Genomic DNA, 25,574 nt, shown 5'->3' on the forward strand with positions numbered 1-25,574 from the left:
TAATAGACTAAAATCAAAACTGAACCAAACTGAATTTCGGTTGAATTATTGGGAATTAGAACTAATTAATGGTCCCTATATTAGTTAGAATTTGGGCCACCTGCTTTAAGTAATTAAACATTATGTCATTTATGTATTTATTTCTGTTAAACAATCACCGTTTGTCACTCTCACTAGAAAGCTATAGATTACAAAACACATGAAAAACAGAATTCATATTATTGAGACTGGCTTAAGAGAAACGACGTCGCTTTCGTCAAAATTTAATGCACCAGGGAGCGAAACTGTCTTTCAACCATCAAGCAAACGACGCCGTCGCAGTGATCTGGCTCAACTATAAAAACGATAATCGAACGACTCCGACAACAGAAACTGTGTCGGAAACGAAGTTCGTAGATTTCAGAGAGATCATTGCACCTTCAGTTGTCGATCAGTTTCCCATTACTCTCTCTCCCTCCCTCTCTCTCTCTCTCTCTCTCTCTAAGCCTTAACCCTTAAGAAAGGAACCTCATCATCATGACTACTTTTCAATTCGATTTTCTTTCCGTAAATACATTTCAAATGTGAAACATCGTATCGACCGTCTGATCGGGATAATCCTCTTCTTCCCCGCATTTGGAACGTCTGATCACAATGTCTTGGGGACTAGGCTGGAAACGGCCCTCGGAGATCTTCCGATTGTCTCTAAGCTACGGGAACGAAGAATCGGCGGAAGATCTCGACCGCACGTCATCGGCATCATCGACAAGTTCCGTTTCGTCCTCGTCGGCGTCGTTGCCGCCGCAGAATCAGCAGGAGGTAGGGTTCAGGATCGATCTGGATTGGATAGCGGGGGATGACGAGGACCAGGTGGCGTTGAGGCTGCAATCTCAATTGATGGTGGCGCTTCCGGTCCCGCAAGATGCGGTGGCAATTGAATTGAGGCAGACGGAAGGAAATGTAGTGGGGGTGGAGATGAAGGTGGAGAAGAGGAGGGAGCCGTTACGGGCGGTTACGATGGTTAAGGCGGCCGGGTCGGGTCAGCAGAGTGATGGAGTCGGAGTTCTGGTTCGATTGTTACGGTCAAATTTGGTTCCATCTGGTGATGGAAGTCCGGTTCAATGTGGTGACCATTGGAGAAGTGTCACTTTGCTTAGCCTTTGCGGTTGTGGTTTAATGGTAAATTCTTGCTTTTTCTTCCTTTTTCTTGTTCTTGCTTTTCCTGTTTTTTTTCATTTGTTTTTTGGTGAAATGATTATTTTGAGAAATGTGGGATGATGGACTGCAAGAAAGTATAAGGCTCTGCCTAGCCTAATTTTAACTAGTAACTAGTAAATTGATTCTTTTTTTAGGCTTTTTCTTTGTCAGCAGAACAAATTGGTAAGAGAAATGGTAATTGCTTAAAAATTTTGAAAGTTTTGGGATGAGCTCGATGAACTAATCTAGGCATGTTTCTTTTCCTCTCCTTTAGTAGTTTGGAACTCATTGGTTGCTTATTTTTTGATACAGACACTGCCGGTTGAGCTAACTCGTTTGCCAATTCTTGAGAAACTATACCTTGATTACAACAAGCTATCAGTGTTACCACCTGAGCTTGGTGAACTAAAAACCTTAAAAGTACTCAGGGTTGACTACAACATGCTTGTTTCGGTTCCTGGTAAGCATGATCTTGTTTTTACAACTAAATTGTGTTCCTGAGACTTGTATTACCATATCGAGTTCCTAACTTGCCATACTAGGACGGAAAAAAATTTGTTATCATGATTTTTGGAGGTCTAGGCCATAGATGTTCCTTCTCACTTGTCTATTTACCATATTTTTGTTGGTAATTATGAGCAGTGGAACTGAGACAGTGTGTGGGGCTGGTGGAATTATCATTAGAGCATAACAAACTTGTTCGGCCTCTTCTTGACTTCAGGTCACATTATTGACAAACAACTTGTTTCTTTAAGCTTGTGAATATGTAGTTTTCTCTGGTCTAATTTTTTTCTCCAGTTGATGGCAGGGCTATGGCTGAGTTACAAATTCTTAGGTTATTTGGTAATCCACTTGAATTCCTTCCTGAGATCTTGCCTTTACGCAAGCTTCGCCACTTGTCCCTTGCGAATATCAGGATTGTGGCTGATGAAAATCTAAGATCAGTGACTGTGCAAATAGAGGTACACATCAACAAATTAGCTGTTTGTATTCTCATGCTTTTACATGACAATGTACAAATCTATATATAAAACCGTTTCTCTTTTTGTGTTACAGATGGAGAATAGTTCTTATTTTGGTGCATCTAGACACAAGCTGAGTGCCTTTTTCTCTCTCATATTCCGTTTTTCCTCTTGTCATCACCCTTTGCTAGCCTCTGCACTGGCCAAGATAATAATGCAAGACCAGGGGAACCGTGTAGTTATTGGTAAAGATGAGAATGCAGTGCGGCAGCTCATAAGCATGATAAGTAGTGACAACCGCCATGTGGTACACAACATACTTTACTTTTATGAGTGACATCAGAATGTTTGTCTTTTCTTTCCCCTCCCTACTGTGCACTGTCCTTATAGTTCTGATTTGTGGTAGGTTGAACAAGCCTGCTCCGCTCTATCAACTCTTGCTGGAGATGTTTCTGTGGCCATGCAGTTGATGAAATGTGATATCATGCAACCTATTGAAACTGTAATGAGGTCTCCTGCCCCAGAAGAACTCGTTTCTGTGCTGCAAGTTGTGGTCACATTGGCCTTTGTATCTGATACTGTAGCCCAGAAGATGCTAACCAAGGATGTTTTGAGATCATTAAAAATGCTGTGTGCCCATAAAAACCCGGAGGTAACTTCCTGATTTTGTTTGATTCTCTTATATTGAATGATTATGTATAATTAAACCTTTATATTTAATCAGGTGCAAAGGCTTGCTTTATTAGCAGTTGGAAATCTGGCCTTCTGTCTGGAGAATCGCCGCATTCTGGTCACCTCTGAAAGTTTGAAGGAACTTCTCATGCGCCTGACTATTGCACCTGAACCACGTGTGAATAGAGCTGCAGCTCGTGCTTTGGCAATTCTTGGTATATTTCTTGGATTTAATACTTTTTTTGAAAATCTTTAGATCATGGATCATCTGATTATGTTCTTGTTGTAGGAGAGAATGAAAACTTGCGTCGTGCTATTAGAGGGAGACAGATCCCAAAACAAGGCCTACGCATACTCTCGATGGATGGAGGTGGCATGAAAGGTCTTGCAACTGTGAAGATCCTTAAAGAAATTGAGAAGGGAACTGGAAAGCGAATACATGAGCTATTTGACCTTATATGTGGGACATCAACCGGTGGCATGCTGGCTGTTGCCCTTGGTATTAAGTTGATGACCCTGGATCAATGTGAAGAAATATACAAAAATCTTGGTGAGTATGCTGCATAAAGATTCATTGTTCAACAACACTTTATTTGTAGTTCAATTTGTTTACTTTATTCTCCTATTTTGGCTTTGTAGGAAAGCTTGTTTTCGCTGAACCTGTGCCAAAGGATAATGAAGCTGCAACTTGGAGAGAAAAGTTGGATCAGCTTTATAAAAGTTCTTCACAGAGTTTCAGAGTTGTTGTACATGGATCTAAAGTATGAATTTCTCTTTTCATGAATATGAATTTGTGCTTCTTTTTACGATAGTGCTCGGGTTGCTTTCATGTTTTCCTTGAAAATATTTGTGTATGTATGCATGTAGAGGCATGAATAACATATCAAAGTATATCTTAAAAGAATGAGAACCTTTTGTATTTCTACAAGATATTTTTGGAGGATTTACCATAATTTACTTTAAGGGTTGCTCGTTCTGTATATTGCCTTTAATCAATAAAACATGCCTATCTGCTGCAACTTTTTTTTTTTTTTGAGTGGTATTATGGAAGAGTAAAATTAATAATCCAAAAGGACCTGCTGTTTTACCTTTCAAAGTATCCTTTGCTTTCAACAAGACACTATAACATATGGTATTGCAGCACAGTGCAGATCAGTTTGAGAGGTTGTTAAAGGAAATGTGTGCTGATGAGGATGGCGACCTGCTAATTGAGTCTGCCGTGAAAAACATTCCAAAAGTTTTTGTGGTGTCGACTTTGGTGAGCGTTATGCCAGCTCAGCCTTTTGTATTCCGCAATTATCAGGTAGTTCCTTTTTCTATCATATAATATGAACTCTAATTGGGTTCAAGTATTATGTTGCTCATACAGATATATTTAGACTATTTTATCCATTATGGTAATATATTGTTAGCTGTACAAGTTTGTTTATACATTTATATTTTTCTTAATGTGCAGTACCCTGTGGGAACACCAGAGGTGCCTTTTGCAATATCAGAAAGTTCAGGAATCACCTTTTTAGGATCTCCAACTACAGGTGCTCAAGTTGGCTACAAACGAAGTGCTTTTATTGGAAGTTGTAAACACCATATATGGCAAGCTATAAGAGCATCTTCTGCTGCCCCGTATTATCTCGATGACTTCTCAGATGGTATTTTTCTTCTGCTTCTTAAATTAACTATATTTTAAGAATGTCTAAGCTTCTTAACATTTATATTTAAATTTGTTTTACCTTCTCTATAGATGTATACCGCTGGCAAGATGGTGCTATAGTGGCAAATAATCCAACGATCTTTGCCATAAGAGAAGCACAACTTTTGTGGCCTGATACAAAAATTGACTGTTTAGTTTCAATTGGGTGTGGCTCGGTGCCTACGAAGGTAACTGCATTTTTTTTGTGTTTTTGTCATCGAAGCAATTTGTCATGAGATCTGGCTTTAAGTTTCCGTAAAATTTTTTCAATTCCCATGACCACTTGAAGTGAAAAATCACCATTTTACGAGGATATTCATGCGGAATGACAGGAAACTGCAGAGATGCTTTTTTAAGCATTTCTGGTATCTTGACTAAGGGAGGATTAAAAATCTAGAGATTTTAACTTTCTAATTTATTTTTTCATTGCTGATCATATTAGTTTTAAGGGTCATTAGTTCAATCCATGGATTCATGAGTATCTCATCTGTTGTAGGCACGAAAAGGTGGTTGGCGTTATCTAGATACTGGGCAAGTGCTGATTGAGAGTGCATGCTCTGTGGACCGAGTGGAGGAAGCTTTGAGTACACTGTTACCTATGCTCCCTGAGATACAATATTTTCGGTTTAATCCAGGTATAAATTCTTGGTTCCTTATGGCTTTCAAAGATGAGGGCTGGAGGTCTATTTTAATCCTGGCTGATGTCTTGATAACTAGCTTTCATCCAACCATCATTTAATTTGATTTCGGAATTTATCCTTATGGAATAGCTCTTTAGTGGAATAATTATGAACTCTTCATTGTTTTATACGGTTTTCCTTGCAGTTGATGAACGTTGTGACATGGAGCTAGATGAGACTGATCCAACTGTTTGGCTGAAGTTGGAAGCGGCTGTAGAGGACTACATCCAAAACAATTCGGAGTCCTTCAAGAATGCGTGTGAAAGACTTCTTCTACCATTTGCACATGATGAGAAGTGGACAGAGAATTTGAAATCTCAACATTTTGCCAGGGCAAAGGCATCAAGTGCAGGTATTAGACCTCCTTTTCGATAATCGTCATATGTTTTATCTTTCTGGATGCTCTGCTGAATCTTTTTAAATTCTTTTATCTTGGGCTGTACTAGATGAGAATAGCCCTTCATTAGGTTGGAGGCGAAATGTACTACTTGTTGAAGCTTTGCATAGTCCTGATTTGGGAAGAGTTGTGCACCATGCTCGGGCACTTGAGTCATTTTGTGCACGAAATGGAATAAGATTATCTCTTTTGCATGGCCTCTCTGGAATTTCAAAGACATTACCAGCAACAACTTTTCCAACACCATTTACCTCACCTCTGATCACTGGAAGTTTCCCTTCAAGCCCTCTTCTGTTCAGTCCTGATGTTGGCCTGCAGAGGCTTGGCAGAATTGACATGGTCCCACCTTTAAGCTTGGATGGATTACAATCCGGAAAGACAGCTACATCACCCCCAAAGTCTCCTCCTGCACCCAGACAGCTCTCTTTACCTGTACGGTCACTGCATGAGAAGTTACAGAATCTACCGCAAGTGGGCATTATACATTTGGCCCTTCAAAATGACTCAGTTGGATCAATACTAAGGTCTAAAAAGCCCCTCTATTTTGTGGCATTACTTGTGAGTGTCGTTTATGCCCTAGTCCTAACCTGCTAGCTGCTTCTTTTCTCTAGTTGGCAGAATGACGTTTTTGTCGTGGCGGAACCTGGAGAACTGGCTGATAAGTTTCTACAAAGTGTCAAGGTTAGCATGTTGTCAGTGATACGGAGCCAGCATCGGAATGATGCATCAAGTTTTGCCAATATAACAACTATTGCTGATCTGATTCACTATAGACCATACTTCCAAGTTGGAAACATTATCCATAAATATATTGGACGCCAAACTCAAGTGCGCATGCTTTTCTCATTTTCTTTCAGGTGATTTCATTTGTTATTAGTTTGATATTATCAAAACTAATGAAGTTCTGTTGTAATTGTCATGACATCTCTTAAAGGTCATGGAAGATGATCAAGAAATCGGGGCATACATGTTTCGTCGTACAGTCCCTTCATTGCACTTGACACCTGATGATGTTCGTTGGATGGTATGTATATGGCTCTCATTTGATTATCTGATTTACCCATCAAAGCACATGATACCTGATGATGTTCATTGGGTGATTTGTATATCCCTTGTTTCACTCTGGTGAAGAGTTACGTGGTGAAATCTTTGATGTTTAACCTCCATTAATGTCCCTTGTCCTGTATGCTGCTGCTGGTCTTGTTAAGGCAATATTGCATTTGCTGTATGCTACTGGTCTATTAATGTCCCTTGTCCTGTATGCTGCTGGTCTTGTTAAGGCAATATTGCATTTGCAGAATTAGTGAATTTTTCCTTGGTTCAATTGCTTAAACTTGCTTAACCTTGAGATGAAAAAAAAAAATTGCTTAAACTTCAATAGATAGAGATGACCTTGACAGACATAAGATTAACTTGAGACAGTTGCTTCTAATCATTGAATGAATAGTAATAGGTTTCTAAGACGTGAGGATTTTATTTGCTATAAGCCTGTATTTTCAGTCGAATGACATTTATTCTTGATGATGGCATGTCAACTTAGGACCATTGTGTCAGCATATTCAATGATCCCAATCCCTTTCAGTGGCGCCAGAAGTCTTTTGTTTATGTTTTATGTTATTTGATTCATGTTTTCTGTGGATCATGAACAAACTTGAGTTATCCTGAACAAAATTTGTTTTTAGTACTATGTGGTTGATACTTTGTCTCAAATAATGCTAGGTTGGTGCTTGGAGGGACAGGATCATAATCTGCACAGGAACTTACGGTCCAACTGCAAATTTAACCAAGGCCTTCCTAGATTCTGGGGCCAAAGCTGTCATATGCCCTTCAGCTGAGCCCCAAGAAGTGTCAATGACAGCAGTTAACGGTTCAGGAGAGTATAACGTTCTGGAAAATGGTAGGTTTGAGATTGGTGAGGAAGATGCAGAAGAAGAAGAAGAGGCTGAACCTATCAGTCCGGTGAGTGACTGGGAAGATAGTGACTTGGAGAAGAATGGCAACCATTCTACCGGTTTCCGGGATGAAGAAGAAGAGGAACTATCAAGGTTTGTCTGTCAGCTGTATGACCCGGTGTTTCGCGAAGGCGCTAGAGTGGATGTTGCCCTCAAAAAAGCTCTTGCCTCCCATCGGAAGCTGAGGTTTTCCTGTCACCTTCCCAATGTAAAATAGCTTGTCAAATAAATCTCATACAACATTAAAATTCAAAAAAGGGAAAAAAAAAAAAAAAAGACACAAAGAGAGAGAGAAAGGAGGGAAATAAAAATATATGAAGTGCATGGAATAATTACCAAAAACCAAGAAAAAAAATAGGAGGCACTAATTCAATTTTGAGGCTTACAAGAAAACATTTGTTGTCAATCATTCATTACTTGAACAAGAGTGTAGATTTTTTTACATTTCTTTAATGGAAATATATAGAAACTTATATTTTTAGTTGATTTTGTTCTTGTTTCCGGTTGAATTATCTCGATTAATTCGATAGAAATATCCTCTTAATGGAACTGATTGAAATTTTGTTTTAATTGAATTAATCGAACTTTTTCACCGAATTATCTGGAGTTCTGAATATGAGTCAATATTGGTGGAAAGAGAGACCGGAAGATGGTGCAAACTGCAAATCCCTTCGATACTCAGCATGTATTTTTCCCAGCATCTCATTCATTTTCCATAGCTGCTACATGATACAAACTCATCAGATGGATCATACATTTCAAACCCATTTTTCGGAAAATAGATTTTACATCATGAGGAAGTAGGAGCATGTCTTGATAAAATTGCTTTTCTGAGACCCAGCCAGTGATCAGTATGAGCCCAACTGTAAAGGTTTACAGCTAGAGACACCTGTATCACTGTCTGGTCGGATGAAGATTTGAACTCAACAGATTGATTCCGTTTTAATGTCGTCTGAAATCTTTGTTTAGCTTCTCAAATGCTTTTTTGCCTGTCACAAAAAGACTTTGTTTTCACATTTCTTTGTCTTTCAGGATTGGTGACAGTGTATGATATTATTGTCATGCATCCAGATCAGACACAGCACCACTTTTTCACTAATTTAATTTAAATTGAAAGCAGGAGATGTCTACCTGAATGGTCTGCTGTCCTGTCCTGTCCTGTTTCAGAATCTAGATGGTATACAAAAGAAGACTTCCCTGATCATACAACTCTCTTACTGAAATGAAGAAATGATTTCAGCCACTGGCATGGATAAGTTTAATCATTGGAACCCGCACAATGCGTTTAAAGGTTGTTTTTGATTCAAACTATTGCAAGAAAACAAAAAACAAAGAAAAAGAAATGAGACATTCCACAAAAAAGCAAAGGGAGTTGAGAAATCAACGGGCACTAGGACCCCATGCCTAATAACCCAAAACAAAAAGCACTCAAGTTAAAGAAGCCTTCCTTTTTCCCTTTCTCTATGCAAGCCAGGAGAAGAAAAGAAGTTTAACCTAATAAAGATAGAAAGGAAACCAAGCACAGTTGAAATTTCCTTCCTTTTTTTTTTGTTTTGTTTTGTTTTTCAGATCATGGTTCTAAACCAATCATAAAGATTACAGTTTTACAGCTTAAGGAATGTGCGGAAGGGGGCAGCCAATTTCTATGGTTTAGAAGGTCAAAGGGGTAAACAGAAAACAATACGGAAAAAATGCATGCTTTCATTGCAAACACAAGGAAGGATATGATGATGGTCTGTATCCCTATCCGAGGCTCCAATTATGCAGAAACTCATGCTGTCCACTTTAATAAAGTGATTAGATTAATAGCTTTATTTAGGTCAGAGGGATGCCTCATAAGCAAAAGTAATCTTCCCAACATAGGCAAGGAACCAGGGCCATCACTTTCTTCAGCCACAAGCCTCCAGTGCCACTTAAAAAAATGCAGTATAAAGCCAGCTTCACAAACACCAAGTTTTTCCCTGAGAAAATGGCTGCAGCAACTCCTGTTGCAATAGGCACAAGGGGAACTGTGGGATCACTTCTCAAGAAGGAGATTGAGTACTTTACCAAGTTTGAGTTAGAGGGACGCGGGAGCTGTTGGAAACCGCATGGACAAGTAGTGGAGATGGTCCAGATGGATTGCAGAAGTGGTCATGGAAGGCAGAGTCTCTGGTTATCGATTACTGGCTGGAAAAGGAAGAAGCGAAGAGGGGGCAGCGGGTTCCTACCAAGCATGTGTTCTGCCACGGAAGTTGCAGATAAGAATCAGCTAAATAGGATTCCTGGTTTCAATTACAGGATCCTTAAAAGTGATGTGAACAACTTTCACTTTTAGTCCCTCTTGTTTTGATGCCAGCCTTCGACTTCTGGCCATTTCTCAGTTGGACTTGAAGGAACAAATAGTGCTTTGCCACTCTTCAGAAGCTTAGAGCTTCATCAAATATTGTTAATAATCTGTTTTTTCTCTAAACTTGTGAGCCATTTTATAATTTGGGTCAGAGCTGAGCATCAGAATCCAGCGAGGAGTTTCTGAATTTTATCTTTTGGTTTTAAGAATTCAAACTTTTGGTTTGTGTTTCTTACTGCTTTTATTGAAGCTCTCTTCATAGACACATTCCTACTGAACTGTGACATAGATGATAGAACCTTCGAGGTTCTCCTCTGTAAGGTTTCGTTATCTCTGGTGCACAATCTATGAATTGTATATGCTATCTCAAAGGAAAAAGCTGTCTTTGTTCAACTTGATCTTGCTGTGACTTGCTGCAATGAATTCCTAGCCATATTTTGGCATTTGAAAGATCACCTGTCTTATGTTTTTATGTTTTGTGGTTTATCAAACCAAGTTATATGTGTCTTTCATGTCGTTTACTGTCATTTGCGTTGCACGTTCTTGACAAACAGGTTCATCATTAAAATCCCGGTCTTAACAGAAGCTAAAACAGTCAAGGGGCTCTGATTAAGAAATGAGATTCATGTCAAAGAGTTTTGTAACTTATAAGTATCTTTTGCATATGGGGAAACCTTAAATGTGATGGTAAATTTGGCACTGAAGTTGAAACCTTCATTAAGGTTCCACAATGGGCCCTGACGTGCCTTCTTTTTTGTGTCTTCTTCTTCTTTTTCCTGCTAGAAAGTAGAAGGAAATCATCGTTGTTCTCCCAAAAATATCAGAATTGATAGCAATGATGTCTTGATTCTCCTATCGTGGCAAAGGCATTCCTCAACAAAATTCATAAATTTATTGACAACAGGTTCTCTCTTGTAGTCAACTGAACACGAACTTACCACCAAGTGGCTTCCAGAATCACGCTAGAAATGGCTACGATTGCTACTCAAACGATTACACCATTAATCAAATTGCTCACAGATTCACAATTATCTACACAACAACATGCTAGTATGGTATGAACAACTTAAGCTGGTTCAGTTCTGCAATTTTTACCAAGCTTCAACTTTGCTCACCCCAGCTAGGCTACAAGTCACGGTCCCTTTTGGAACTTCCTTTCTTTCATGGAGCTAGCATGCAAGCTGCTGTTTGTTTCGGATTCTGCAGCAATTTTGTTAGTGTCCTTTGGCCGGGCCAGAAACTCAAGGGCAGTTACAACATCACCAATCAATGGTCGGGTATCAGCTTCCTCCTGAAGACACATGGCTGCGACTGCAAGAGCTTGATAAAGACCCTTTACAGTGTAGTTCCCTGCAAGCAAGGGATCTGCCATCAACGTAAACTTCTGCCTGTCCTTAAATAATGGCTCTGCCTGCAAGATGGAAATGAGAATGGATAAGAAAGTTAGATTGATGAATCATGAACTTCAATTCAAAGCTTTAAAAACCTAGAAGCATGCAAAGGTCACATGTAATTGTCTCAGTGATGGGGTGAGGATTGCCAGGTTGAATCATAATTCTGAGAATTTGTATTGTCCTTCGGTCAATATGGCATTTGTTCTTTGCTGAGTGATTATTAAGTTCTTGAACATACCCAAGCAACCAGGTTCTGTTCCTCACTTGGTCTTTCAATATCGATAGCTCTCCTCCCCGAGATTAGCTCCAGGAAGACTACACCAAAAGAGTAAACATCAGATTTTGTTGTCAGCTGCCCTGTCATTGCATACTCCGGGGCACAATAGCCATAGGTTCCCATAACCCTTGTTGATACATGGTCCCTCCCTCCGGTCGGACCTAGCTTTGCAAGTCCAAAATCAGAGAGTTTGGGATTGAAGTCGGCATCTAATAATATATTTGATGCTTTGAAGTCACGGTAAATTATTGGCGGCTCAGCAAAGTCATGCAGGTATTCCAGTCCTTTGGCTGCTCCTTCAGCTATTTTCATCCTAGTATTCCAATCCAGTGGCTCCTTACCTGGAGGTAAATCTGATTTAACAGATAACATAATCAGAATCAAGATGTTCAGCTCTTAATCAGTATTCCACTAGCAAGCTCTCTCGGCTCATACAATCAGTTGGGAGAATGAATTAGAATTATATTAGTATTGAATAAGTGAAAAAGTATCCATTAACATACCAAGAAGATGTTTTTCCAAAGATCCATTTGGCAGGTATTCATAAACTAAAATTTTCTGATCCCCATCTGCACAATAGCCGATCAGATTCACAAGGTTTGGATGATGAACCAGACTTAGCATCAGAACCTCTGAGAAGAATTCTCTACTCCCTTGCATTCCATTTCTGTCGAGTTGCTTCACGGCTACAATCTAAAATGGAGTTAAAGAAAAACCAAGCATATACTTAAGAGTGTCATGTTAGTACATGCATCGAGAACAGTTCAAAGAAAAAGAGAGATACTTTATCGATGCTCTCTATGTATCCTTTGTAGACCCTGCCAAATCCACCTTCACCTATCAGACAATCAGGATTGAAGTTGTCAGTAGCAACCACTAGTTCTCGGAGGGTGAAAATACGAGCTGAAACTTTAGCTTTTCCGATTTTCTGGATTTCTTCAGCTATTTTCTGCTTGCTGCTACCTGCACATTTGATCAACATGGCTAAAACAAGATCTCCAGAATAGTAACACAGACACTAACTCGAAACAAGGTACCCAAACAAGCAACGAAGATACCCTTTTGACTGGTTCTGGAAGCTTTTCAATCAGGAATCAAGTTAAGAATTAAAAAGCACAATGAAATTTGACAATTAACATGTTCTGATTCATACTTGTTTTGCCTGTTAGATTGTTCATGAAGGACTTGAACGATTTGCCACTCTTGTTATTGCCTTCAACGCCATGGCTGCTCTCCTTGAACGAACCAATACGCTGCTGCACCTCCACCCCACAACAAAAGAAGCAACTCATTCTCCTTTCTCACAACTCTCCAAGGCTCTTCCCAATGCAGAAACTCTGTTTCATATATCTTTGATCCAGGTTACAAACATAGACAGAAACAGAAATCTTGTTCATATATTAGCAAGGCTAGGGGCCTGCTTCCATTAATCACCCATTTATCACCATGGCCAGTATACCAGTTTCACTTTGCTAAATTTAGCTGTTTTCCATCTACCTTATGGATCATCATGGATAGAGATCAAACGCCCAAAACTGAGTTAAATTGTTTGACAAGTTTGGTAGAACAGAACAGACGCGTATACAGTTTAATTCCATTTAACAAATTTCCCAACAACTTCTATTCCATAATTGGCCTATTTAATGCCATGGGAGAGGATGCAGTAAATGAAGAAGATGATGACTAACTAAGACATGTGCCCACTGTTCTCAACCATGCATGTATCTAATTGATTTTTCCTTTTTTATTTAAATATATTTTTTATTTAAATTTTAGAAAATAATTATAAAAATATTGGAATTCTTTGCATGGTTACAAATTAGGGAAAGCTGACACGTGGCAAATGCATTTACAATAGTCGTCGTCGTCGTCGTCTTTGTCGTCATCATCTCCCTAAACCCTTGCAAAACCTAGGAAAATCAAAACACAACATAACGTTCCGAAGGGACAGTATCTCTCTGTTTTGTCTTGGTCTTTCTGTTCAAAGCAATGCTTCATCAATGGGGATTTACAGATCTCTGCAAGCTTTAATCACGAAAAGCCCTGAAAAAACCCGAACTTTTTTGACCGCGGCATCGACAAGTTCGACGACTTGTATAATTCCACCTCTGTCCTCTCCTCTCTTCCACAGCCGAGTCTCGCCTTCTTCTCCATCTCTTTCCAAATGGATCGCTCCTTTCAACGGCCCTCTCTTCCTCTCATCTCCTCCCTGGAAACTCTCTCAATCCGCTACTCCGCTTTGGGGGAACGTCGCGGTTTTCAGAAAAGTCCAAGCTTTGAATCTTGATTTGGTTAGAGGCGGCGCTAAGTTTCCGGTCAAGATACGATTCGGCGCGGTTCTATCGGATCCCAGAGTCTCGAATCGGGTGGAAACCGACAGGGAAGTGGATAAGGAGAGGGAAGCTGTAGTGGAGAGTTTTGTCAATTTGCCGAATTTAATTTCAATGAGTCGATTGGTTTCTGGTCCTCTGCTTGGATGGTAAGTTCTAATCTTTAATACCAATTTTGGTTTATTCTTAAATTAATTTGATTTTTGCTGTGATCAATTAAGTTAATGAGTTAATGCAGGATGATTGCAAATGAAATGTATGGTTTTGCATTTGTGGGATTGGCCATCTCTGGTGCAACTGATTGGGTATGGATTCCACGACATTTTTCATATTATTGAAACAAGTAGGAAAAAATTTGTATAAATCATGACAGTTTAGTTCATTTCCATCATTTCTGCTTGTTCATCTAGTTGGATGGATACATGGCTAGAAAGATGAGGATTAATTCGGTGGTGGGTTCTTATCTTGATCCTCTTGCTGACAAGGTAAATGACAAAATGCCACTTACTCTTTGTAGATTTTTTTGACTCTTTCTGAGTTTCATTTGACAAGTTTCCGGTCTTCTTGGTATAGGTTCTTATCGGATGTGTTGCTTTGTCAATGGTACATAACCAGCTTTTGCACCGTAAGTAGTCTGCATATGTTTGGATCTTCTGCAATTCTCTGGTTATTAGAGTTAGTTGGTATAATCTAATAACAATTATCTGCATTTGAATGTGTATATTATCTCGCTTTCCTTGCATCCACAAACAAATGGAAATTTGGAATTATCATACCGGCTGATCATAGTCAATTGCCTCAGAATCCTTCGTCTTCATTTCTGTCTCACCAACCCTTAATACAGGGAATTACAGCAGTTGTAGCAGTCATCTGTGTATGGTATTTAATTTTTACATGCATAGGAGGTACTATATTATCTGTAAATGTTTGATGATGCCTATCTTATTAATAGTCTTCTGTGCTGTAAAGCTGGACTTGTCGGACTAGTTGTCTTGCGAGATGTTGCCCTTGTTAGTGGTGCTGTGTATCAAAGAGCTAGTAGCTTGGGTTGGCAGGTGAGGTTGCTTTACTCGAACTTTGTTGGCACATTATTTTTTTTTTTGTACCAATTGCTTTACGGCTTGGCAAACTTTGGCAATAATTTATTTAAGTCTTGTGCTGGTTTTATTCAGTGGAAAAGTTGGCTAGATTTCTTCAATCTTGATGGGACTAGTCCGCAGAAGGTTGAGCCTCTCTTTATAAGCAAGGTAAGCATCACCCTTTGTTTTTCTGATTGGGTGGAGTAGAGGGTTAGCAATGGGGTCTGTGTTTCTTTAACATTTTAACCACTACAAATAGATAGTGAGACCAAGGAGTGGAAAACTGTGGCAATATATAGAAAGAAGCCATCTAGAGATGGCAGATCACCTGAATGCTGCAGCTTGTGAAAATGGTTAATGCTTCCTTATCTGTAAAGACTTCAAACTTTTGCAGGTTAACACAGTTTTCCAGCTGATTTTAGTTGCTTCAGCGCTCCTTCAACCAGAGTTTGGAACACCAGAAACTCAATCTTGTATAACGTACTTAAGGTAAACTAGCTGACGCATAGCGCATTAAATCAAACTCACTTAAATAGATTATATAAGTCACAAAAACTTATTTTTCCATGGCATTTCAACAGTTGGCTCGTGGCTGCAACAACGGTGGGTTCTACCCTTGCATATGGAGCACAATACATGAGAAAGAGACCCAGGTTGATTGCAAGAGAGTCTTAGTTTGAGTTTTCAGTGCAACTCTGAGACAATTTGATGAGTTCCCTTTGTTCTGGCACCTGATGAGTGAGCATTTATAGCTCTAGGAGGGATGAAGGAATGGTTCATAAGAGTACAAACTGGATGTAGAGTCAAAGGAGCTCATTGCTTTCTTGCACATGGCCTGCACCATCTTGTTATAAAAGTGTCAGAAACAATTAACTCTCAATGAATACGGCATTGGCAAAGAATGGTTTTTAGCATAGAGTAATCGCGCAAATTATATCGTGTAAAAAATTTTGTTCTTGATGTTTAACCTCTTTAAGAAAATTATATTGATTTCTGCCATTTCTCAGTCGCACAATCCATCGTGTTCATTTTCTTTTCACTTGAGCAACACCTATCAGTAGGGGCGACTCAAACAGATCCTTCAGTTTTTGTTTGAACATGAAAAAGCTTCTACTGCTTGCCTCCAGCAACAAAGTATTTTTGATGGTCACAGGTTAGGACAGCATGGGATCTTGTGCTATGAACATATGAATGCAATAGTTTGAAGGATGAAAACCTAAGGATGAGCATCACAAGGATGACGATCAGACCACACTAGACAAAAGTATGCAGCATCCGAACCATTTATCAAGCCTTGCAAATGGAGCAGGGTTCCTAATCCTTGAAGTTTTGGTATTCGATAGCTCATACTCTTTTCAAACCCTCTACAGTGGCCAACTAAGTATGCACCATCCATGGCCTTGAAATTTTATCAAGTATTAAATTATCCATTAGTTTACCGTATTTACTTGTGATTTGGATTAAAAACAAAATTACTCATGATTGTGATTTATGATTTCATGATAATTAACAGTATGAAGTATATCCATAAATAAACAGATGAGTACCAATTGGTTCAACAGGCTTCTATCCTAAAAGCTACAGCTGCAGGCATTCAAATCAACATAGGTTCAAGCAACAAAGTAACAGATTCATGGGAAATCCTAATATGAAATATATACTCAAAGGGGAAGGGAATTAGGAATTCATCTGATACCTTTAAGCCTGAAACAGACGAGAGCACTAGGCCATTTAGAATCTCTCAATTAAATCAGGGGAAACTTTTGAGTTTTGAAGAGAAAATCTTAAAGCTGGTCTAAGAAAAAGTATCAGTATGCACCACAACTTTACTTGAGCCATGCATAATCAGCAAGTGAATGTAAAAGTTATTACTTGACTTCTGGAATATGTGAGTATACTAATTCCACACACACTAGCATACATGGAATAGCTAAGGAATGACATAAAAGTTCGATATCCTACACCAATTCAAGAAACAAAATGAAATCGGATCCATCCTGTTCATGAGAAAATGCCCTATTCAGTTTCATTTCCATGCAAAATTGGCCTGACTGGCTTTAATAATTCATGCTCAAGCTCTTAAATAACAAACTCTAAGACACCCTAGTTACGTTCTCTATTGGGGCAAACTCTTTTCAACTTCATCCCATAAATCTGCATTTTTTGAGAACTTCTCCTTAACTTTCTGGATAAGTTCCTTTGCCTCCTCAACCTTAGACATGCTAGAAAGTCCGTTCACAAGCGATTTCATAGATGAAAAACTTGGAACCCAATTTTTCTCCATACTCTCCTTACAAATACTCAAAGCAGCCTCAAAATCCCCACCTTGGCACGAGAAATGCACCAAAGTAAAATAACATTGACTATCCGGCTCCAAACCCGAATTCCTCATACTCTTAAACAATCTCTTAGCTTCCTCCAAATTCCCTTCCTTACAAAACCCATGAATCAAATTGTTATACGTGACCGTATTCGGCTTCATCCCTCTTGACAGCATCCCATCAAGTAAAGCCTTTGCCTCAGTAGACTTCTTCAACATACACAAGCTTTGAATCCTTGTATTATAAGTACTAACCCCAACAGGAACCCCATATTCCTTCATCAAATTTAACACTTTCCCAACATCCTCGTACTTCTCCTCCTTATAGAACCCGGCCAACAAAGTCCCAAAAGTCGTCGCATTTGGTTGAACTCCTTTGCTTTTCATATCAACCAAAATGGAATAAGCTGAACTCGAAGACCCAGATTCACACATAGCTTTAATCGCAGAATTATAACATTCTAAATCGGGTTCGATCCCATACCTTTTAGGAAATTCCACAAAAATCCTCTTCACTTCTTCATAATCCTTCGATACAATCCCCGCCACAAGCAAAGCGTTTAAGGATTTCGCCGAACGGCATAACCCTTCATTATAAAACTCGTCGAAGGCCGTTAAGGCGTGGTTAAGCATCTTAGCTTGACCGTAGAGGATTAAAGAATGGGAAGCGAAACGCTCGTTTTGTAAGTCAGGGCGGGAACGGAGCTCGTGGAGGAAAGTGTCGATGGATTGGAAATGCTTGCCTTCGGAGAGCTTGGAGATTGCTACGGAGAAAGTGATTCGGTCGAGGTGGGAGGCTGGCGTGAGGGAGGCGGCGCGGCATATTTCAAGGATACGGTCTGGGTTTTGCTCGGATTTAAGGAGAGAAAGGGCGGCGCGTGTTTTTTGGTGGGAGGTTAGAGGGGTGGAGGAGTCTGGGGAGAGGATCGAGAAGTGACGGAGGCGCAAAGTTGCGGCGGTTGTTGATGCACGGACGCGGGAGAGTAAAGCCATTTTTTTGGAGGTGATTCGGAGGTAGTGTAGGGTTTTGGGGTTTTTCTAGTTGGAGATCAGTGAGCGGAGTGCTGCCGTGGCGGGCAGGTAAAAAAAAAGCGGGGATCCGAATCGAACCGGGGATTTGAACCCGACGTGAATCGAACACGCAACCTTCTGATCTGGAGTCAGACGCGCTACCATTGCGCCACGGATCCGATATGAGGCTTCCATCTAAAAATACATAATTGAAAATAAACTTAATGGGCCATCTAGTGGCCCACAATTTTTTTTTTATCTACTCGATACTGGATTTTATTATCTATTCAAATTCATGACGTCCTCGTTGCGGATCAAGTCACCCTACCGATTTCCATTCATTGAAGCGCTTATAGTGAAATCGAAGTTGAGTCTAAATTGACTCTAATATCACTTTATCGTAAATTTATTACTTTTTTTTTTAAATTAATTTAATAAATTATGCAACTCGCATCCAAATATTTAATTTATTAATTAGTATATAATTTTTTATCTAAAAAGTAAAATTCAAATCTCCCTTTCCTCAATTATAAAAAATAAAAAAAATTATACACTCTATATTTATAAGCACAAAGCTCATCTCTTATCAAACATTTTTAGAAACATAAAATAAATTTTTACATTCCCCAATCCTTATTAACAAACTGTAGCTCACGATTTAAATGACGAAAAGAAAAACTAATTGTTCTTCCAAACTTCCAAAAGTTGAATTTACTAAAAGTACTTTGTGCCTAATTTAACTTCCACATTTCTTCCATTAACTAAATTAGAAAACACATACCATTCCTATCCACACAAAAACAAGTCAAAAAACTACACCATACATTGAACTATCCATAACACTATACGACAACTATATTTATTAACAACATTAATATTTCAAATTAAAAAAGCATTCTTACACTATTTTTATTCCATATCATATCGATGTTATGCTGGAAGATAAGACTACGCTTTACTTAGTTTTATATTAGACGTGTAATTTGTGGTATCAAATTAGCCATGTTTAGACGTAAACATCATGAAAGCAAAGGCTGCGGGCAAGGAACCAATTTGGCAAATTGTAAGAGTTGACATCAATTATTTAACTTTAACCAATGTTAGACTAAATGAATATAGAAGCAACATTATTCTATCAAGAAATAAGAGGCAAGAAGGGGGAGCAAGGAAGAAGGAGAAAAGCATTAATTGAACAACCATGGAAAATTTTGGAATGTCTACTTTTTGGTCTTTGTATTGCATGAAAATGACGCGTAATGTCACAAGGCTGTTATTATTTCTTCAAAAGAATAAATTGATAGATATGCAATATTTATATTTATTTTTTTTGAAGTGTTTGACGTGACATTTTACCCTACTTGATTTTAAAACATTATCGTTGTTGTTAACCATCATACTTACCTCTTATTTAGAGGTTCTTAAGGTGAATCGAGTTTAAATTGAATTCAGTTTGAAATCACTTTATCATAAGTAATTAATTTTTCTCAAAAAATTAACTTGATTGAGAGTGCAGTGTTCACATTGTTTGATGTGAGATTAAAGTGCCTTATTTACTCTTTTTGAAATGTTTGACATGAAATTAATTCTAATAATACAATTTGAGGAGTTTACACTAATTATTTAATAGCAAAATTTTGAAAAATATTATTAATTAAGATATAAAAAAAGTACTTTTTAAAAACTTTGAATGGAGAGATTTTCAAATGCACTTTCATAAAATTTTAGTTTAATAAAATATTTAAAATATTAAAAGTTAAAGTTAAAAAAATTACATTGTGAAAAAAAATTAAATTTAGATGTTATTTATAAGATGAAGGAAATAATAATTAATAGGAAAAAATCATTAAAAAATAAAAAGTTTGAATTTATAATTATTGAGTCATATGAGACAATATTTAAACAATCATAATGTAGCTTTGTTTGCTTAATAATTTGAATTGGAAATGGGGCCCTAAATAATTAAACAATTGATATAAAAAATTGAGAAGAGAAAAAATCAAAAAGAAACACCGCCAAAACCGGCCATGGGCCCTTGGGCCAGGGACACGAAGAAACTTCGCGTCAACGTCCTGTTAAATTAGTACTCCCTCCCTCACCTCTTCCCATCATTGTGGGGCCCCCGTCGGAATCTCATGGGAGCATATCTTCATCTGCGACACGTGATCCTCTTACTCACTCAATCCCCAACCCCCCCCCGTTTTAAAATTACACAACGTAACACACTTCGGTCGTGTTATAATTATATGATATATATAAGATAAATAAATAAATAAAGTATGCATGTTTTTATTATTTTATTTTAATAAAAATGATGTATAAATGATTTTCTTTAATAACGTCATGAAAAATTATAAGGCTTGTCTAAATTCTGCTTATCAATAAATAAACGTATAAAGTATAATCATAATTAAAATGATATTGATATTATTTTATAAAATAAGATTTTATTTTGTTCATAACATGTTCGTATTATTATCTAATGGTTGAGTTTCGTTAGAATATAATTTTTTTTAATTTATGACACGTGGGGAAAATAAAATTGAGAAATCGAATATTATTAAAAAAATGGTAAATTCCACTTATTTTGGCGATTTCATTTTTTCATACATGACATTTTATGATTTTTTTTCAATAAATATAACATGAATATTTTTTTATTAAAAATTATAAAAATATCTTTAAAAATAAATAAATAGACTGACTTTAGATTATAATTGAGTAAAATTAATAATTTAATTTTTATGAGAATGAAAATTATCCATGAAATGTTAATTGAGAAAAAAGATACTTATGGAAAAAAATTAAATCAAGAAGGTTCTTAATAAATTTACTTTAAAAAATAAAAAAAAAGGGGGCAAAATGGCAAATAGCAACCACCACGTTCGTAGATGAACTCGTAGAAGCTTAGGTGAGACCCGGGTAGAGAGAGCGACCAAAAGGGGAAGGAAAAGCCTCACAACTTCATCAATGGAAATTAGTTATCAGCTCCAGCTCTTTGGACTGACCGGTAGACTTAAAATAATCTAAAATTTAAAAATCTTTTCTCTCTCTTCGTCTCTCTCACAGTTGTCTCCCTTCGTTTCTCGGCTTCTCAGTTTTCTTTTCTCTTTCTGCTCTTTTTTTTTTTTGGGGGTTTTTTTCTTTTTCTGTTTGGCTGTGGGGGATTTTGACTTTCCCGGGAAAGCTCGGGAAAAATAAGAGGAATGGTTAGAATGAGGAGCATACCACTGAGCTTAGCGCCTATGGAGCTTCCAGCTATGGTGTCCGATTGGTGGGACGAGATCAATGAGTCGACTCAGTGGCAGGATGGCATCTTCTACGCTCTCTGCGCCGCTTATGCCCTAGTGTCCTCCGTTGCTCTGGTCATCTCCTATCTTTCGTCTTTTGATTTTCAAGTTTATGTGCTTTTTTTGTTTTTTAATTTGATCCACTGTTCGATTTTTTTTTTTTTTGCTTGGATCAGTGCTAAGTAGAGGATTTGTTTCCAGAGTTGATTTTTATTTCCATTTTTTCATTTTACTAGTTTTCAACCTTTTAGGAGTCAGATGACTCAGTTCGTTTAGATAGTGACATTGTGATAATTGACATATTTATTTTCCCTCAGTTAACACATTTATTTCTTTTATTTAAGTATTTGATGTGAAATTAAAGCTTATTAGATGTTAATTTCAGTGCAACTTTCATTATTCGTCGACAAATTTCTTCACGGTGTTAGGATCTTAGATTAGTTTGTGTGTAATGGGTGGTGTTTGTAATGTGCAGATACAATTAATAAGGATTGAATTGAGAGTGCCCGAATATGGTTGGACTACACAGAAGGTTTTCCATCTTATGAACTTCATTGTTAATGGAGGTGATGTTCAAAGTCCTCAAAACATATGGAGTGTATTTTTTGTTTATGATGTTATTACGATTGAGGACATAAGTTCGATTACTTGATTGTGAGTTTTCTTGTGGTTGCAGTGCGTGCAATTGTGTTTGGATTTCACAAGCAAGTATTTGTATTGCATCCCAAGGTTAGTTTGCTATGGAATCAAGAGATTTTGGTTCATACACTAAAGTTCTTATTGTCTGACACAAAACTTGTGTTGGGTTTCGAATTCAAAAAGATTACATTTTATATTTAGGCAAGCCAAGCAAATTTGTCTCATCTAGGTCCCTATTGTTTCAGTTTCTCAGACAAATTAAGGCTTTTTGGGTAGCACAAGGGAATTAAAGGAGAGTGCTACTTTGAGAGAAAAATAGAGTACACAACTAACAAGTGTTATGTTCTAATTGACACAAGGCTTTTATACTGACATGAGCCATTACTTATTGAACTAGGTACTCACACTTGTACTGTTGGATCTTCCGGGCCTTCTGTTTTTCTCCACGTACACATTACTTGTCCTGTTTTGGGCAGAGATTTATCATCAGGCAAGTGACTTTCTTAGTTGGTTTTTGTGAAATGATGTGTCAAATTTGGCTTGTCTTTGGTCAATTGACTTCAGTTACGAACTTGTGTGCTTGGTTCTTTCTTGTACTTCCATGAGGAACTGTGACATTTTACCTTACTTATGAGCAGGCAAGAAGCTTACCAACGGATAAGCTCAGAATTTTTTATATGTCAATCAATGGTGTTATTTACTTTATACAGGTGCGCTCGAACTTGGATTCTCTTGTGCTGTTTACTTTGCTTATTACCATCATTAATACCTGGTTAATCTCTGAAGGAAATTATTATATCTGTTTATTTATTACGCTCTCAAGTTTTTATCTCAAAGTTTCCTGCCAAAACTTGCTCTAAGACATCCTTGAGCTTCCATAGAAACCTTATGATATGTGTAAGTGAAGTTTACCAAAATGAAGTTTTGACATCAGGTCTGCATTTGGGTATACCTCTGGATAGATGACAACAGTGTGGTGGAATTCATTGGAAAAATCTTTATTGCAGGTAAGTGTAACAGTGAATCATCAAAACGAGTTTCACAAGGTTTATCTCTGCATATTAGTCTTTTTCTCAATAGAATTTTTATGCAGGTTAAGGTTTATTTCTTTTGTTTTAACTGTGCCACTTATTTTCTTTATTGTTTTCTCCAGTGGTGTCATTTATAGCTGCATTAGGATTCTTGTTGTATGGAGGAAGGTAATTGTTGTTTATTAACACAATATTTATGGCTATTGTGTTTCAAGTGTTGAATTTTTAAAGATGCCCTAACGCTGCTCACTCAAGTCCTTACTGTTCTTGTTTATGCATTTTCTCCATGGAATTTCATGGGCAATACTTCCAGACTGTTTTTCATGCTAAGACGTTTCCCTATTGAATCAAAAGGAAGAAGGAAGAAGCTTCATGAGGTATTTTCCTTCCTATATAATTCACGTAGTAAATAAGAATTTATTTCTTCTATAATTCCCCATAGCATAAGTTTAAAGTGCTTTTCTATGTGCTAATTGCTTGGTTTTTAACTTGGCATAATTCTGGGGAAATTACTTTAAACAAATTTGGGCATGTTCATGAATTTATTGAAATATGTTCTTGAATAGAGTACAGCAACACCATATAGCCGATTATATGCAGCTGGTAAAAGGGTCAGTTTGTTGTAGCACTTTCTTGGCATTAGTATTGTTGACTTGATGTCTTCTTTTTTTTGTAGGTTGGATCTGTTACAGCCATTTGTTTCACCTGCTTTCTTATTAGGTGCTTTGTGGTAAGTTTTTCTTTTTGGACCAAACTCTGTGGTAGGTTAATCATTCAGTATGTCTCTTCTATATAACTTATACAGCAGTGTCTCTCTGTTCTCAACAGATGACAATCTATTTGATTTTTATATCCTGAGGCGAATTAATAATCTGAACACTTAAGTATGCATGAATTTAGACATGCTACATCCTTCATATGTGAGATAACCTCTGGGAGATTTAAGTTTATCTAGTTTTTTTAAAGTAAAAACCCATAATTAGTTTAGTCCTTTTTTTTTTTCCCTTCCTTTGAATCATTAGGAAGCTTGAACCTTTCCTGGAGTTTTTCCTTTTCTTGACATTCTAGCTAAAAGTGACTGGAAGAGGTGCACAGGAGTAGGTAGTTTTCCTCTGGCTAAATACTCCCAATATTATGTGAATAGCTGAATATAAGTGCAAAGTTAGCATTTTCCCATGGAGAGGGCTGGAGAGGGAGGCAAGTGGGTATGCTTCACCTGAGTTCTCTCTTCCTAGGTTTCCATCTTAGATGGTCTTATCAATAGAAATTGGTCATGAAGTAGAATGTTATGAGCAATTTCTGGCTCGTGTAAAATGGGTTATCAACAATGTTTGATGCGAATATTTGACCCAAACAATTTGAGCTTGACAACAGTTGAACAACTCAACTCTTTTTATCAACTGTTTAGAAATAATATTTGACCCAAACAATTTGGCTCTCATTTCCCTATGTGCAGGTGGTTTTATCTGCTTTCGATTCAGATGCATCACTTGATGTTTTGGACCATCCAGTTTTGAACTTGATCTATTACATGGTATTCTACCAATTCTTTCGATTTGTTTCCACCTATTTCTCACTTTTATTTTCCTAAGCATGTAATTTCCATTGATCAAATTACAGGTGGTTGAGATCCTACCGTCAGCTCTAGTCTTGTACATCCTGCGTAAGTTGCCTCCAAAGAGAATATCTGCCCAATATCACCCCATCCGTTAGCCAGAATGCTTCTTTGTTCGTAGGATTAATTTTTCCCCTAGAAAAAAGGTTTTGGCATGGCTCGGAGGGTTAGTTACTGTCGGCGTTGAGTGAGAAGCGGAGCCAGAGAACAATCCAGAAATAGAACTGGAATGGCTCATGGTGCCGGCAAAATCTTTTACATGTATATTACATAGATATTTGCAGCTTTGTTAAGGGAGATCATTGAATTGATTTCTTCATGGGTTATGTGATCAAAGAGTTGGTTAATTGACACTCTTTTGGCATTATTTGTCGACAATTGGAAGAAAATTTTTTTCTTGTAGGTTCAATCAGCAATGCAGTAGTTGTTGCATCTGTTTGTGCTTAGAGATTGAACTTTATGGTTTGTTATAAAGACTTGCTCGAAATGATATTAGTTTAATTTTTTTTTTCTCTTCAATTGGCTGCCATTATGTTTTTATGTCTTGTAGCTGCATTTTTAGGCATTTACGCTAACACTTGGTGGAAAAAACACGAGGAGCAAGGTTTTATGAGTGTGTTGTTCATTTTGATTCATTAAATTTCACTATTTTATCTTCAAAAAAATGCCTCCTAGATGAAAAATGATATGAACAGTTGAATATTCAAATTTCATTTTAATATATAATTAATAT

At 37.6% G+C, this 25,574-nt stretch overlaps 6 protein-coding genes and 1 non-coding gene across 9 annotated transcripts; 4 read left to right on the forward strand and 3 right to left on the reverse strand.

Annotated features, from left to right (window-relative positions):
• The first annotated feature begins 364 nt into the window (after positions 1-364).
• Positions 365-8,015, forward strand: LOC18597121 (phospholipase A I-like protein). 3 transcript variants are annotated; one of them, XM_007025964.3, is made up of 18 exons: positions 365-1,158; positions 1,489-1,636; positions 1,819-1,897; positions 1,985-2,138; positions 2,233-2,445; positions 2,545-2,790; positions 2,863-3,025; positions 3,100-3,360; positions 3,450-3,571; positions 3,952-4,113; positions 4,267-4,459; positions 4,552-4,688; positions 4,997-5,135; positions 5,326-5,532; positions 5,627-6,101; positions 6,189-6,405; positions 6,512-6,601; positions 7,297-8,015. In XM_007025964.3, exons 1-18 carry the CDS (start codon positions 634-636, stop codon positions 7,744-7,746), a joined length of 3,981 nt encoding a protein of 1,326 aa, XP_007026026.3. In that variant the 5' UTR covers positions 365-633; the 3' UTR covers positions 7,747-8,015. The 3 variants fall into 3 exon arrangements, with proteins under 3 accessions (XP_007026026.3, XP_088663645.1, XP_007026029.3); XM_088807519.1 differs by having other exon boundaries at positions 3,103-3,360; XM_007025967.3 differs by lacking the exons at positions 365-1,158; positions 1,489-1,636 and having other exon boundaries at positions 1,820-1,897; positions 1,975-2,138.
• A 1,340-nt stretch (positions 8,016-9,355) lies between these two features.
• LOC18597122 (uncharacterized) lies at positions 9,356-10,308 on the forward strand. The gene has a single exon (XM_007025968.3). The coding sequence runs from the start codon at positions 9,451-9,453 to the stop codon at positions 9,844-9,846; it is 396 nt and encodes a 131-aa protein (XP_007026030.3). The 5' UTR covers positions 9,356-9,450; the 3' UTR covers positions 9,847-10,308.
• Positions 10,309-10,731: 423 nt separating this feature from the next.
• LOC18597123 (putative serine/threonine-protein kinase PBL23) lies at positions 10,732-13,194 on the reverse strand. Its single transcript, XM_007025969.3, has 5 exons — positions 12,683-13,194; positions 12,314-12,492; positions 12,033-12,222; positions 11,491-11,882; positions 10,732-11,269 (listed from the first exon to the last, which is right to left on the reverse strand). The coding sequence occupies exons 1-5, from the start codon at positions 12,819-12,821 to the stop codon at positions 10,991-10,993; spliced, it is 1,179 nt and encodes a 392-aa protein (XP_007026031.3). The 5' UTR covers positions 12,822-13,194; the 3' UTR covers positions 10,732-10,990.
• Positions 13,195-13,390: 196 nt separating this feature from the next.
• Positions 13,391-15,953, forward strand: CLS (cardiolipin synthase). Its single transcript, XM_007025970.3, has 8 exons — positions 13,391-14,008; positions 14,098-14,164; positions 14,270-14,344; positions 14,433-14,484; positions 14,829-14,914; positions 15,032-15,106; positions 15,333-15,427; positions 15,520-15,953. Exons 1-8 carry the CDS (start codon positions 13,530-13,532, stop codon positions 15,611-15,613), a joined length of 1,023 nt encoding a protein of 340 aa, XP_007026032.3. The 5' UTR covers positions 13,391-13,529; the 3' UTR covers positions 15,614-15,953.
• Positions 15,954-16,780: 827 nt separating this feature from the next.
• PPR336 (pentatricopeptide repeat 336) lies at positions 16,781-18,403 on the reverse strand. Its single transcript, XM_007025974.3, has one exon. The coding sequence runs from the start codon at positions 18,249-18,251 to the stop codon at positions 17,055-17,057; it is 1,197 nt and encodes a 398-aa protein (XP_007026036.1). The 5' UTR covers positions 18,252-18,403; the 3' UTR covers positions 16,781-17,054.
• TRNAW-CCA (transfer RNA tryptophan (anticodon CCA)) lies at positions 18,377-18,448 on the reverse strand. Its single transcript has one exon. It is a non-coding gene; the product is annotated as a tRNA-Trp (tRNA).
• Positions 18,449-21,140: 2,692 nt separating this feature from the next.
• On the forward strand, positions 21,141-25,360 carry TOM1 (tobamovirus multiplication 1). The gene is made up of 11 exons (XM_007025975.3): positions 21,141-21,631; positions 22,032-22,122; positions 22,233-22,285; positions 22,593-22,685; positions 22,834-22,905; positions 23,130-23,202; positions 23,349-23,394; positions 23,540-23,603; positions 23,903-23,956; positions 24,683-24,760; positions 24,847-25,360. Exons 1-11 carry the CDS (start codon positions 21,473-21,475, stop codon positions 24,937-24,939), a joined length of 876 nt encoding a protein of 291 aa, XP_007026037.1. The 5' UTR covers positions 21,141-21,472; the 3' UTR covers positions 24,940-25,360.
• The last annotated feature ends 214 nt before the right edge of the window (positions 25,361-25,574 follow it).

The sequence above is a fragment of the Theobroma cacao genome, chromosome 6 (assembly GCF_053813885.1).
Source record: "Theobroma cacao isolate CCN51 chromosome 6, ASM5381388v1, whole genome shotgun sequence".
NCBI lineage: Eukaryota > Viridiplantae > Streptophyta > Magnoliopsida > Malvales > Malvaceae > Theobroma > Theobroma cacao.